Raw genomic sequence first — 15,652 nt, 5'->3', positions numbered from 1 at the left:
CTGTTCTCGTCTAGAGTGTTCTAATGTTCTAGAGGAGACAGGAAGTGGAGTCACATGAACTCAATCAGCGATAAAGAAGTGAGCTACAGCAGTAAAGCTGGCCTATAAGGGAGTTTCTGCAAAATATATGGAGACCAACTACACCAGAGCTATGAAAGAACAACAGAAGAGCTACAGGGTATGAAAGTGTGAAATGTCATAAAAATAAGAGAAAAACTGCAACAGAGAAAGATGGCATATAAAAAAAATGTGATCTACAGGAAAGGAAAGGCAAATCAATATAATAATCAGAGAGGATTCATTCAGAGACCAAGAGATCTGCATACAGGTAAGGACAAATTTTGAGAAAGAACAAGAACATTTTCATAAAGATAGTTAAAAAGGAAGAATAGGGTCATAGAGGGGCAACAGGCGAGCTGTGAGAGAGAACAAATGAAAACATTTGAGCATCTTCTGGGGAACACGAGATTTGTGACAAAAAAAGAGATTAACATTTAAATAAAGGAGAAAAAGAAAGGATGCGGATGAGTACTGTAACAGGAGAAAGGAGCAGAAGCTCCATTAACATGGGGGCTCTGCTATGTTACCCAGCACCAGATCCACAAGTGGCCATCACAGCAACTTACTCCACACCGGCACCACACCCTATTGTCTAAGGGCACAGCTTGCCCATACATCTTACAGGCTAACACTCCACCTTTATTCCATTTCCTCATCCTTCATTTCCCAACAAACACATAAGCGCAGGCGCGGAAGTTCGGACTTTGGCCTGAGCACAGTAAGTTCTGCCGGGGACAGTCAGGCAGTGCTTGGGGTGGCTTTGTGCAGAGTTAGCAAGGCCTGGAACTCTCTGAAGGGCAGAGCAACTTCAAAACACAAGCAGCAATGAGAAGAACAGAGTACCCAGGTGGGGCAGCATACAGTAGACTATCTGGTGAAATAGCATGTGGTGCTAATTGCCATGGTGGTGTGAGGGGGTGAAGGAACAGGATGCAGATGTGTGAGAAATGTAAGGGTGCATGACAGTTGCTGAGGGGACATAAGGTGCTTAGGTGTTGGCCACTGCTTTGCAAGGTGGTATGAGAGAAAGTAAAAGATGTATGGCTTGGTAAACCTATGTGAATGGTGTAGGGGGCAGGTGCCAGCTGGCAAATCTGCAATCACCACAAAGGCAGATGCGGGTTGGCAGGGGCAGGTCAAGGATGTTGTAAAAGAGGGGTGCTTGGCAGATTGGCTTGACGATCGCAAGAAACAGTGCTGCTTGATAAGGTGATTTGAGATGGACATGCCATGAGGGCTACAAGATCAAAAGCCAAAAATGGATGCAGGTAGGTACTGCCTTTCAAAGTGTTTTTTTCCAGGAGAAGGTAAGGAGCTGGCTGGCTATCTGTCAGAACCTTCTTCTCCTGTGCCAGCCAACAATTTTACCAGCAGAACCTGTTCCTCTTCCTCCTCAGGTGACTTATTTTATGTTCAAATTAGTTGTTACATCTGCCTCTTCTTTTCTTGCAAGACCCCGTAAATTTTCATAATGGCTTTGTGCTGTACAGAGAGCCTGGCACCACCTCTGTTTACATCTTAGAAAGTCAATATTTAGTCTAAGCCTCTTTTGACCTGCTGATATTGTGAAGGGTGGGATCAGGGTTCAAAGTGCAGGTAGCAAGAGTTGTGGGTCAGTAAAGCAAGGTGGATAAATGACTCTTACCACACAAAGAGACCCACAATGATGACCCCAGTTACCCACCCCAATACCAAGGTGTCCCTCTTCTTACCTTAGATGTAACTGGGAAAGAGTAAGGGTCAGATTAGCAGGGCACTGGAGTAGCTGTAATGTGTTAGCCATCTGTGAACTGACCTGATTCTTTTTGCAGGAATCCCAAGGGCTTCCAGTGGAAGGAGCAGAAAGATGCCACAAGTGACCAGTCCCAGTAAGTGATGTCCCTTCAGCCTGAGACCATCAGCTTCCCATAAAAAAATTTTTAAAAAGCAGTGCCTGGAATGGCAAGAAGGATGGGCAGAGAGATAGGGTCTAGGATCCTGGGGTGGGGCAGTGGCAGACATTAGGTTATTCTGGGCTGCGCTGCTCTAGTCACATGGTCCCAGTTTCCATTCCAGACACACAATGCAGCTTTAGTGTCAGCAATGGGAGGAAAAGCAGCAAGCCCATATGACCAGCACATGGGCGTGTGGTTTCTCCGGGTGCCGTCATCATCAGCACAGATTGAAAAAATTAGACTGAGTGAGAGACTGGGAGCGAGGGAAAGAAGGAGAAAAAGTGAGTAAGAGAGAGACTGTGAAAAAGTAACTAGTGGAGAGGAAGGCTGGAAGAGAATGGGAAAGAGAGATTGGTAGTGAGTGAAGGAAAGAGGCTCCAAGAGACTGGAAAAGAGAATTGTGGGAGAGAAGAAGAGTATAAGAGTGAAACTAGGAGAAAAAGAGAAGTAGAGAAAGAGAGAGAGAGAGAGGGAGAGAGGGGCTGGGGCAGAGACGACCCTCACATGACGCTCACAGCTCACAGCTATGGAGGGGGAGCGCATTGCAGGTAAGTGAAAGCGGGCCGTTGCACTTGTTTTGGGGTTGGAATGAAACAGGGTGGGATGAGTCTTCTTCAGGGTTCTCTAATGCACCACAACTGGCCAAGAGAAGCAACAGCTTTCCAGACACACTTCTTCCTGGGAGTAAGTACATTGTCGCTTACCGTACTCCACCCTACACATGTCTGCATGCTTAAGGACAGGAAGTAGTAAAGCACACGTGGCTTTTTTTTCTCATGTTCAGTCCCTTTGCCAGGTTCTACAGCACCCATGGTGAAAAGTAATTTAGATGTGTGGCATGTCGCTCCCAGTAATGCTACCCAATTCACAATGCTGTGCTGGAAACATGGAGATGACAAATCATGCCAAGGCATTAGATTTTGGGACTTTGGAGGTATAGATAGTTAGATCAAGAGGAGGGGAAGAGCAACATGAAACAAACACACAGTAGGATGCAATCTGTGGCACTGTTTTTGCCAGCTGACTAGAGAACACAGGACTTTTTTATTGCATGATCTCAGAGAATTGTTCTAATTATGCTAGCTGCTTGTGTTTTTTGTTGTGGCTGTTGCTAGAGGGTTCCAAAATATGAAAACAATGTAGCTATAAAAATTATGGTAAATTTACGTTTCACTCACCTAATCTGGAAAAATTTGAAAGTGACAGTTTTTAAGGATCTCGTAGCTCATTTCATGGAATTGTTTCTTTTTCCTTTGCTACACAGACCATGCTGGGTGAACTGGCAGAGGTACTTACATTTTGAAAGAATCTTGAGCTTAAATGCTTCTCTGCTGGTGTGATTTATGACTATGACCACAGAGTCGGCTTGGTAATATAGAAGCTCTTCTTAGCCACAAGATGGCAACATCTGCTAAACTTTATGTCAGACAAAGTCACAGCAAAAAAGGGAAGAAAGATGCCTCTGGTGGGCTTCACAGAGAGATACCCCATTCTCTCTTTTTCCACCTGTGGCTTATGTTCCCACAGAGACGTACCCTCTATTCATGTGGCAGCCTGCATCAGTCAGATTTACGCAAGCTGTAACTGATTGCAATGTCACTTTGAGATCTGGAAAAGTTCTCACTTTAGACATGATTGTCTTTTTGCCAGTGTTGGGAGGTGTCCTGGGATGCCCTTTCATTAAATTAGCACCAACAGAAGGGAATGGCTTCTTTGCCAAATGTAATAGTGGTTTATATAAACATCAGATCAATTTCTAGGCACCATCTCTCTAAGTCAACATTTGATCGTAAGGCATGCAGGCTGTCCCTGCTCTCCGTTTTGACCCACGTACTTCCCAAACTAGATCCTATATTTGTATTATTCCAACTGATGGATGTCCAGTACCGAGCAACTCATGCTGCTGTTTTTCTTTCTTCAATATTGTCCATTGTCACTAGGGTACAAAGGTCAATGACCCCCTGTCTGCAGGACCCACTGCCATGTAATTTCAGGGGCTGGAAAATTCCCTATAAAGTGTCTTCCCTGTGCTATATAAAAAGGGAATTTACAACAGCAGTTTGAAGAGACAGCAAGACGGAAAGGGAAGAAGAGGCAAAGAGAAATGTGCAGGCCAGCGGGGGATGGGAGCCACTGAAATTGGATCCGTTTGTTGGAAAAGCAGAAGAAAAGTAAAGGCAAAGCAAAGGGGTCCCTCCCCCACGTCCTGTCAGCGCTGGCTGCACACTACGTCTTTGTAGCTGCACCGCTTTGCTTTGACAGGCAACTTTTCCTGCCACTGGCCAGCTCACTTGAACCATGTGGCCCTCCTGAGACAGGGTGGGGGTGGGAGGGAAGAGTCATTCTGCTCAGCTCTCAGCAGCTAAACTGACTCGGCCCTTTAGGAAGCAACGCTGGCAGGGGCCTCTCCTTCCTATTTTGGGATTTGCCCACCGAAGCTTTTCAGAGATGTCCGACTCCACAGTTAACGCTCACTTGGAAGGAATTATATCAGACTTTGAAGGTTTGTGCTGCCCTTTAACTCTCTCATTTCTCTGAAGTCTTGCATAGCAGTGGGAGGTGGAGGGCGGGCCGCTCGCAGGGACTCGGAGCAGTTGTGTCTCTTAGCAGCTTTTTCAACTTGGAGGGGCGCTCCGGAGATACTGGCCTGCACTGGCATGCTCTGGTGACTTTTTGTGTCTCCAGAAGTTTGTTTACTTGGTCCTTGCTATTTTCATGCATGGTCATTGACATTCACATAGAAATCTTTTAAAGTGAATATCTAAAGCCCCCTGAAACCCAGCAGGATCATCTTTTTTTTTCATAGAACAGGCCTTCTGAATGTAAGCATGGTCAGTCGCCAATATTTAAAACCTAAGTGAAGGTCGTGCCAATGCAATTGGTGTCCGTGGCTAGATGAGGAAAACTCTTGTGTGGGTAACTCACTGACCACTGCACTTTAAAAACAGCAGGGTTCAATCATAGGATCCAGTAACATAACTGCAGGCAGGATCAGACGCTTGTACCCATGATCTGAATAAAGTTATTTCAGCTTCTTGCACTGAAATCAGTTGCTGATATACATTATGTGAATGTAGATAGAACCAGTATTTTGGCACATCAAGTGTGAATTTAGAGATGATCAGTTGCTGATCCAATCTTCCTGAAATCAGGTAAAGTTAGCCTCTAGTATAAACAATCTGAGAAAAATCAGGTTCACTCACACCGGTACAATAGATGTGAATTCTGAGACGATTGTCTCCTCATAAAGGAACCCTGAATGTAGACAAGGAAAATGCAGTAACTGGCACATCCGTTCCAAATACTGACAGGTTCTGTTGCTGGCACAGCTTATGAAAGGCACCATGAATTCTGGCATGGCAAGCATGTGTATTCAAGCCCATTGAATTTGAGCATTGTCCGTCTCTGGCATGGACAATATGAATAAATTCAGGTTCAATCAATAGAGTGACCTTCAGGCATTGATAGACTTTTGCTGAATAAAGGCATGGTCAGTCATTGGCATGAGGAATTAGTTAATAATAAGCAACACAAAAATACTGATGAAAAGAAGAGACAATTGCTAGTATACACTGAAGGAATATACACATGGTACTCATTGGCACATGTAGTCAGACGGTTGGCAAGGTCACTCTTTTGTTAGTCAAAATGAAATATTTAGTCACCGTGTAGCGGCCCTAAACTCAATTGCTAGCACATGTATTCTAAACATGATCATCTTCATCTCTTTTGACTATGAATACACATAACAGCAGTCTTTTTGTACAGCAAATATGAATAAGAGAAGTGTTAGCCCTAGAAAAATAAGTCCTGAATGCCAAAAAAATCAACAACTGGAATTGGCAAGCCAGATATTGTGAGCTTCTGCTGCTGGCACAGACTATAATATACCCTGCTGAATGCTGATGTTGTATACATTTGTGTTCAATCATCCTGAATTCAGGCAGGTATAGTCACTGGCACAAGCAATTTCAATACAATCATGTCTGGTCAGTAGTGTAGTCAGTCATATCCTACTACAAGCACAGAAAATAAAGGAATGGATAGTCATTGGCAATGTTATAAAGTAAAACCATTAGAATACTACAAAAAGGGAGAAGTAACTGCTGATACAAGTCCCATGAATACACAGGGGGTCACTCATTAGTGCTTGCAGTCTTAGTGTAGGCTATATCAGTCTTTCAAGTGAGCAATATGAATTTAAGAAAAGTCAACTCCTGGCAAAGTTCCTTGAACTCAAGTCAAGTTAGTCATAGCTATATGTATTCTGAACAGAGTTCAGTTCAGTCCTTTTGAATATGTACAGATCAGCCTTCAGTATAGCCGAAACAGGGAGGGTCAGGCTCCGTAAAAAGGACACCTGAAGTCAGGTAACATCTGTGACTTGCACAGGAAGTACCAATACAGTTAGGTTCAGGCCATCAGCATACAGTCAGGATTAGCCTTTAAAACTGCCATTATGAAGACAATGAGTGTATATTTCTATTAAAGGTCCTCTATATTCAGGCAAGGTCAGTCACTAACATATTTAATGCAGATAATGCCAGACTTAGACCCTATAAAAACAGGGGTGACCAATCTTTGGGTATAGTTAATCTAAATACAAAAAGATTCTGTTCCTGGGAACGGTCCCCTGTATTTAGACAAGGTCAGTCACTGGTACATGCAATATGAATCCTGTCAGGTTCAGTTACTGGCACAAGTAATGTTGTTGTAATATGTCCACTGAATACTGTTATGGTAAGCCTTGGTGATATTCCATGTAAATACAATAGATGTGTATGTGGCAATACAAGCTCTTTGAATTCAGACACTATCGGTTAGTGGCACAGGCATTCTAAATACAAGGATGCTCACTTTCTGTTATCAAAAAGAGTAGATTATCAAGTACTATTATAGTTTACTGAACTCTGGCAGGACTGGTATATTCTAGTTCACATCTGAATACAGAAAGTTGAAGACTCCCTGAATACAAACTGGCATATGCAATCAGAATACAGTCAATTTGAATACAGTGTGGGTTTCTAAAAGCCAAAGTCTCCATGTAAGTACTCTGAGCCTTGGCACTGCCATTTTGAATACAGAGATTAGTAATTTTTTGAGAGAGATCAGAAATCTGAAAATGGGGATGGTTATTTGCTGTCACAGACCCTTAGTTAGTAGCTGGTACAAACTCTCAGAAGGGATCAGTATCAGGAATGACTAATGAGAAAACATGTTATAGCTATTCTAAAATTCAGATGATACACAGGCACTGTCAATATGAATGCAAATGAAACTCCATAAATAAAAGGTAATGTTCCTTTAAGAAAAGGAAGTCTGAATATAGATGGTGTCAGTGGCTGGAACACATCTTTTGAAAACTGATATGGCCATTTGTAAGTATAATGCCATTGAATTTAAGTGGAGTCAATCTCTGAATACAGTGAGGCTAGTCAGTGAAATGGGCTCACTAAATGGAGTCACGGTAAGATGAATGTGCAGTCTTTCTGAATGCAAACTGAATGTAAACCGAGTTATCTTCTAGCACAGGTCCACTGGATACACTCAGGATCAGGCTTTCTGAGAGCTATTGTAAGCAGAGGCCTAGTTTAGTCACTTGAATGAATCCTCTTAGGCATGTAAAGTGTGAAGGAAATGAATATCACAAACTGACCAAAATCTGAATTCATGTAGATAGATAGATAGATAGATAGATAGATAGATAGATAGATAGATAGATAGATAGATAGATAGATAGATAGATAGATAGATAGATAGATAGATAGATAGATAGATAGATAGATAGATAGATAGATAGATAGATAGATAGATAGATAGTACTTTGCTGCACCCTGAAGATTTTCATTTGCTCCACCAGTAAAACAGAATACAAATACAGAACAAAATTATTATAGAGATGATATTATGCATATATGCAAGACCCAGAGCTGTAAGCACTATACTATATAATAAAAAGATGGGTAACACTTTAGTTTAGGTATTGCAAAAATGCATCTATTACACATTTACTTTCGTGTAACAAAACCTTAACAAAGGCTTCTTCTGGTCTTCATGACACTTATAAATCATCAGTAGATAGGTTATTCATCTCTGTGCAGTGTGGCGTATCTGGTAAAATGGTTTGTAAATATGAAGGATTCACAGGTCTTATACTGAATATATAATATCAAGAGAACTGTGTCTCAGTGAAGCCACCTCTGACCACTCTAAAGTGACGTTGTGTTGTTGTCACATTACTGAGATAAATAAACACATTACCGATGCCTTATAAGTATCATGAAGACCCAAAGAACTGTATTTTAAGATCTTGTTACATATGAGTAAAGAGATAGATAGATTGGAATATGCATAACATAGACTGATGGCTTTAGGCAAAAAGATCCTTGTAGTACCTGTCAGCACACCATGGTGGAACGAGTAAGTGAATGAAAGTGCTCCTGGACAACACTTTATGTAGAGAATGTGCAACATTAACCATGATGTCCTTTAATATAATATAATATACGTATAATAGAATAGAATAGAATAGAATATTGTTTATCTTCAGCTTTTCTCCTAGCGCCTCCATTTAATCCAGGGAGAGTCCTTAAATGCAGTGGTCCTTATCAGTTTGTTCAGGCATTTGGCATCCTCTATGATGATGCCACTCCTGCTGAAGACCTCAAAATAAAACAGTACACTGGCCACAATTAGTTACCAGTAGAATATTCCTAGTGGTTTGTCATACACAGGCCCTGTGAAAATAGTCAGACATGGACACTCATATAGATCCTCTGAACATAGTCAAGACTGATAGGAATAGTGCGAGTGCAGTCAGGGTCAGCTTTGTTGCATGCCTTTTTAAATGACAGCAATATAAACCTCTGCCACAGGGCAACTGGATATAGGCCTGTCAGACATAAGCAATGTCCTTGTGAATGTAGATAAGTACAGCAACAAAAACATGCCATTTTAATACAAGCAAGGCCAGATATAGCCATAAGCAGGGTTAGTCATGAGAAACAGAACTTTTGAAAACAGCCATAGACAGCAGCTGACTGCCAAGCAGTAAGACAGTGATTGAAGTAGGACAGTATTGGACCTGGGAAGGACAGTGACTGAAGTGGGCAATCAAGAGGACGTCTAAGAGCAACAGTGACTATAATGAAAATTAAATGATACAGTGCCTTATGTGGGAGAGGATTAGCACTGAGAAAGTATGGAAAGACATAAAGGAGCATTACCAATGGAACAACAAGACAGGGATAGAAATGACAAAACATCTAAACATCTGTTTAAGCAGAGCTGTATATGACATGAACGTTTATGGACCATAAAAGGGGGAAGGAGACAGAGCTGCATTAGCAAAGAGAAAGCCAGGTGTTACTGGATTGGGATTGTTGGTTTAGAGTCTGATGGCTGTAAGACAAAAAGAGAGAAAGAGAGAGAGCGCAGGGGAGAAAGAGAGTCAAGTTTCTGAGGCTCAGGGAGCCATTCATGGGCGGGACTTTGGAGGTCTGGCTTTCATTTGCTAAGTCTTGGAAGAGCATTTGAGGGCTTGTGCCAAGACAAGCAGGCGCGCCTTATCCCCAATAAGGCCTCCCAGTTTCAAGGCTGATGTTTAGGCCTGCAGTCACTGCAAGCTGAAACTGTTCACTGTAAGAATTTTGAACCCTGCTTTGATTGCTCATGGGTCTCAGGCAATCCTTTTTATCTTTGACCCTTATCCATTGCCAATAGAAAGAAGATAAACAGCTGATCATGGTCCAAGTGATACAAACCACTTTTTTCTATTCTTACTTTATCTAGCTCTAAAGAGATCTTTTGAGGTGGAGGAGGCTGACACATCAACACATCCTTCTGCTCCCCCAAGAAGAATGCCCCATCCAAACTTTCGCTCGGCTCTGTCTACTTCTGTGCAAAGATCCCCAAACTCTGATCTGCCCTTCAAACCTTCTGAACTGTCCAGCCAGAGATCCCCCAAAAGCAGCCTTAAGAGGGTAGAGCTGACCAGTCCCCGTCTTGCAGAGCCAGTCTCTCGAAGGACAGAGGTTTCCATTGATATGTCTACCAAACCAGTAGAAACATCCACAACATCCATCTCCAGATTTGGGCTTCGGAGGCCAGAGGTACAGACGCACAGATCTCCAGAAGTGCTGCAGAAGCGGGTTGAGATCAGCACTTGCAAAACAGGTGACTCTGTACTGAGACGGACTGAGCCACCTCTGAACAGAATCCCAGAACCTCCCATGAGAAAGGTTGAGCTGACAGCAACAGCCTCGGCAGGTGATTTGGCCCCACGAAGCAGTGAAATATCTGTGAGCCGACCCACAGAAACCTCTGCATCAGCCAGAACAATAGAGAACAGTAACCATACAGAAGGGAACATCCAGCAGGTCCATCCAGAGTCAAAGACACAGGTCCTCGGCACCGAGACCCCTGTGGGTGAGTATCCAGATTAGCATGTATTGCTTCACTGGGTCTTCATCTGTTGGCTTGATATTAAGGGGCTATATTTGATCACTGGGTGCTCCCAATGTGCTCTGCTTCTCATACTGATAATGACTTTAGGGGCATGAAGTGATGCTGTCCTCAAAATCTAGTGTTCTTCGTATGCGTGTGCATGTAAAGCTGTGCGTAAGAATTTCACAGAAAAAAAAATGTGTGTCTTTGGCAGTGTCATATGCACCCAAACAAACCTAAGCAAGTGACACAGGAATGAGTGAAAGTTTCTACAGTGAAGAAAAAAGCAGGACACGATCAAGACTACCCTGCATATGTAGCAAAAAATTGGTGGCTTATGCAGATGGTTGTGTCAGTGTTCAGGGAAACATTTTTGGGGCATGTCGGCAGACATTAGGGCAAGAAACAATAGCTTCAGTGTTTCATAGCCGGCAGAGAAGGAGTACTCAGCAATCCCATTACTAGTATACATATTTATGTTTCCTACACACGCAGAGCACTCTGGAACAGGAGGAAGAGGTAACTGCCACTTTGCAAATGTGACCTTTAGAACCTGGTGACGTGATACTTCCTTCCTTCCTTCAGCCTTACATCAACAGGGGATATGGTCCAGCCTTTCATAGCCCTTTCACCTTTAACACCAGTAAAACTGCACCGCAGTTTAAAGTGACAAATTATTTTTGGCTCAGATACAGGTTATTTGTCACAATTCAAGCTCTTTATGTTGCTGGGAATCCATCTGTATTCAAGACTTTGCCGAGAGGTCATTGGACTGATATGGATTGAACACCTGTTTCTCTCAACCATTGCCTCTGTCTTTTAGGCACCCATGGGACAAAATGCTCAATCTTATACAGGCAACTCAGCCATTCACCCAGGTGAAACACACTCATTTTTAAGAGTTAATAATAATAAATATAATACATTTGATTTATATAGTGCCTTTCCCATGATCAAGTTGCAAGACATCTTTAAACATGCATCAGCTTGTCCGTGAGCACTGAGTCCCCTTAACCTTAGCAATCCACTGGCTTAGAATGCTTTCGACAGCACTCATTTCATAGGCTGGTTCCAATGATGATTTTACTAAGATAATATACTCAATCCTTTGCAAGTAGGACAACAAACTTTTCAAAACAAGGAAACCGATAAATCTTACCTAAGTTTTTCATCCTTCCAAAGCTGCCTTTTCCATTACACAGTTGTAGAAAGCTGTGGCCTATTCTATGAACATCAGCCACAAGAGCAGAGGTACACCATCTCTATACACAGAGTATTCTAGCCAGAGATCAAATCCAGGTGTACTGCATCAAAAGCCCTCCTTTGCATTATTCCTGTGGTGTTGAATCTGAAAATGTAAACACTTGATAGATAAAGCACTTTTGATTTTATTCAAAGTTGAAGTGGTCATTTATATGTGTAAACTTTGGAAAGTGCAATCATCTCTCAGTTAATCACATGGTTATAATCTCTAAGAGTTTTATTAACATTTTTATAGTTAAGTTTATATGAAACTGGTAGTCTTGTTGTTTTTTTTTTGTAGAGTAGATATGCCGGGTCGCAATGTTCACAATGAGCATCATACAATTTATTAAAGTTGATGTCATGCTGTTTCTAGTATTTTCATTTGGTCATAGTAAATGGGGAGGGTTACGTTAGGAAGGGTATCCAGCGTAAAATTTTGCCAAATCAATATGCGGACAACAATTTCCAATGTGGCAGCCCTTAACGGGAGCAGCCGAAAGAAGAAGAAGAAGAAGAAGAAGAAGAAGAAGAAGAAGAAGATGGTTTTCTGGTGTCTGAAACCTGAAACTAAATGCATATATAGGGGGGGGCAAAAGTAGGATTACAGTTGTGCAAATGGAAAAAGACATGCAGGTTATGATTATTGCTGTAGCTTTATTAACTCAATAGCTTCATTAGCTTTAGTAACTCAAAAGAATGTCACAATGGCAGTGCAATTAGATATCATCTCATAAGTGCTCAAATTGCCAGCCTTCATTATTTATACATTCTTGTAGTCTACTTGCTAATAACAATAATCATAAGAAGAAGAGGAAGACAAACAAGACAGACAATGCAAATAAATAATACAACAATTAATAAATTAATAATACTACAAGAATAAACTCTATATTTTGCATACTCACAACTGTAAATCTATGTTTACCCACCACTGTATATATTTCACTTTCATTAATATACACATTTTTAGTATATTTAATTTTTAAAGATTTTAAAGTCTTCTGTGCTTTGCATGCTGTAGCTCTGTATGTTCACAGCTAGGATGCAAACATATATCCACCCACCAAACAGCATAATGTTAAGCTCTTCCCTTCAGCTTCTGTGGCAGTGTAAAACAAATCTGTTTTACTATGGGAATCCACCAGGAACATATGTTTAGTTGAAATGGACATTTCATATAATATTTTAAGCATGCATTTAACTTCACACTAAATATTAGCAGTACATACTATGAATTAGGCAACATAATGCAATACACTGATTAATCCATCCATTATCCAACCCGCTATATCCTAACTACAGGGTCACGGGGGTCTGCTGGACCCAATCCCAGCCAACACAGGGTGCAAGGCAGGAAACAAACTCTGGGAAGGGCGCCAGCCCAACACAGAATGCGCACACACACACACACACCAAGCACACACTAGGGATAATTTAGAATTGCCAATCCACCTAACCTGCATGTCTTTGGACTGTGGGAGGAAACAGGAGCAACCAGAGGAAACCCACGCAGACACGGGGAGAACATGCAAACTCCACACAGGGAGGACCCGGGAAGCTAACCCGGGTCTCCTAATTGCGAGGTAGCAGCGCTACTGATTGATCCATTCATTTTCTAAAACAGTTTTGTCATTATGGGGTCATGGAGTATGAAGCATGTTTAAACAAACAAAAAATACAGTTTATTTCACAGAAAATAGTTTATAGAAAATTTTACTAAAGTGGCAGCATGGTGACATGGTAGTTAGTACTGCTGTTTCACACCTCTTAAGATCTGTGAGTGTGGTTTTGGGCCTTATGATGGATTCAAATCCCGATTTGGCTGCTGTCTTACACCCAGTACTACTCGGCCAGGCTTTTCCTCTCCAAAACTGTATAATGGTTAAAGTGGGTTCAGAAAAAGAGTTGATTCAGCTTCTTTATAATGAACACCATTCCCAGATGTTTTACCAAGCCAGAGCTATACTATAATTGTATTCTCATACATGATTTATACTTAACCGACACAATGTGGCATTGGTCAAGATCAGACCGATAACCCAGTGTTTAAAGTCCCAGATAAAACTGCATAAGCCTACCCTCCGTATCAGTCATCTAGGGAGCAGAATACAAAGCTTACCTTCATTGACTGGATTCTGTATGCCTCTGTTTTTTAACATTCACCTTCTCTGGTCTACCAATTAGTATTCTTTTCCTTTTGCTCATCTACTATTTATCAAAACTAATTAATCCAACTCAGGTTTCCATGGACTGGAGTCTATTATGGCAGCAATGGCTGCATGGCAAAAGCCAGCCGTGGCTACAGTAAATTTTCCTTTTACAAAAAGAGAATACAGCATATGTAATTGTCAGTGAAGTATGAGAAGTAATACTCATACAACAGTTTCATGCATGTATTTCTTTGTTTTATTTATGTTTTGCTAAACAAAGAAGTAATGGTACAGTGCTTAGAACTGACTTACAAATCCTACTTTCATCTTACTGCCTCTGTGGACTTTATGCATTCTTTTTAAGTTCACATATTTATTTATCCCAGTATTCTTGTTTCCTCTCACATCCTAACATTAAACAGAACAGATGGATTTCTGTACAGGGTAACCTGGGCTGTAGCCCATAGCCCCATGGGCTACCGGGGACCTGAAATTAATCAAGATGTATGAAAAATATTTGTTCTTTATTTTTCAAAGAAACATTAACTCTCTTTAACCCTTTTACCTTTATCCCTGATATAACTGTTAGTCAAACACAAACTGTCATCCCCATGTTTAAGCGTCTGCAGTGAACTGCAGGTAGTAATGGAGGTTGGCTATTAAAACAGCATTTGCAGCACCAGGGCGAGCAGCATACAGGCTGTCAGAGCATAAAGGCATGATTAAGAAAGTGATTAATCATGCAGTAATAGTGAAAGTACATCAAAAATGAACATCAACGGCATATGTAAACTACAATGCCACTTTTGAAAGTGCATCACAACAATGTTGGACAACTTTCTAAGAAGCTGTTTGCTGATTTTTAGGATGCAACAGAGATGTATAAGATATAGGGGATCCATATCAGAATGTCAGTCTGTTCATAAATGATGGCATGTTATATTAATTCTAACTGAGTCCAATAGACGTGTACAGCAGCACACACTGAAACAAAATTCCAGGGTGCACATGTGGTCTGATGTCAGTCGTGACTTTCTTTGCACTTATTAAGTCAAAAGCCTGTAGTTGAAATGTACTGGTCAAAAAAATCTTTATTTGAAACACCTTATGGACCACAGATGATGAGTGAAAAACATTTCACTTTACTTCTCAGGCGTTTGCATTTTGTTACTTGTTACTATTCACAGTGGTAAGAAATATACTTGAAACATGAGGCACAGATAAAGAGATTCTCTACACTTTACATACCTGAGCAGAATGCTGTTGTTGACAAATCACTTATGGTTTGGAAAGATCATTCGGTATAAAACAATACAAGCATAGTGCAGTGGTTCACCTGGCTGTATCTCTACTGAACATTAGAAGACATTTCTTGGCATCTTAAAAAAAACTGAGTCTCAAGTCTGCAAATTGATGAAAAACTAAACTTGCTGATGAAATTTTATATTTATTTAATGTTTTAACTTATTTATTGTTTTCATTGCTTTCTTATTGTTACCTTAATACCTGAAAATACCTTATATTGTGAAAATAATATGGTGCCATAATAATGTCTTTAAATACTTGCCCTCCTTCTCCCTCCCTTACAATAGAGAGATAAAAAATCAGACCCTATTTGTTATTAATATTTGAAATGGCATACTGTGCTCTGATGGCTTCAAGTATAATTTTAAGCTTAGACATTTCATATTCTCTCTCTCTACATCTCTACAAATAAATATGAATATACACTCACTGAGTAAATTATTGTAATACTATGTAGTGCCTCCTTTTGCTCTCTTCGTGACATGGATTCCATAACATGTTGGAAAAATTTCT

The 15,652-nt window shown here is 41.0% G+C and overlaps 1 protein-coding gene across 3 annotated transcripts in view; it reads left to right on the top strand.

The window, feature by feature from the left end:
- Positions 1–762: 762 nt before the first annotated feature.
- The window catches only part of LOC114664800 (septin-9-like), a 40,943-nt gene continuing 26,053 nt past the window's right edge, over positions 763–15,652 (top strand). Inside the window, exons 1-3 of one of the 3 annotated variants that reach the window (XM_028819072.2) lie at positions 763–907; positions 1,872–1,928; positions 9,786–10,421. In XM_028819072.2, the coding sequence (XP_028674905.2) occupies positions 886–907; positions 1,872–1,928; positions 9,786–10,421 (715 nt within the window). In that variant the 5' untranslated portion in view covers positions 763–885. Of the gene's footprint in view, positions 908–1,871; positions 1,929–2,151; positions 2,543–4,331; positions 4,498–9,785; positions 10,422–15,652 lie in introns of those variants that run through there. The other 2 variants (XM_028819075.2, XM_028819074.2) reach the window with 2 other exon arrangements.

This window comes from Erpetoichthys calabaricus, chromosome 14 (assembly GCF_900747795.2).
Source record: "Erpetoichthys calabaricus chromosome 14, fErpCal1.3, whole genome shotgun sequence".
In the NCBI taxonomy this organism is placed as follows: domain Eukaryota; kingdom Metazoa; phylum Chordata; class Cladistia; order Polypteriformes; family Polypteridae; genus Erpetoichthys; species Erpetoichthys calabaricus.
The sequence above is the reverse complement of the archived record's forward strand: the minus strand, read 5'-3'. Positions and strand labels throughout refer to the sequence as shown.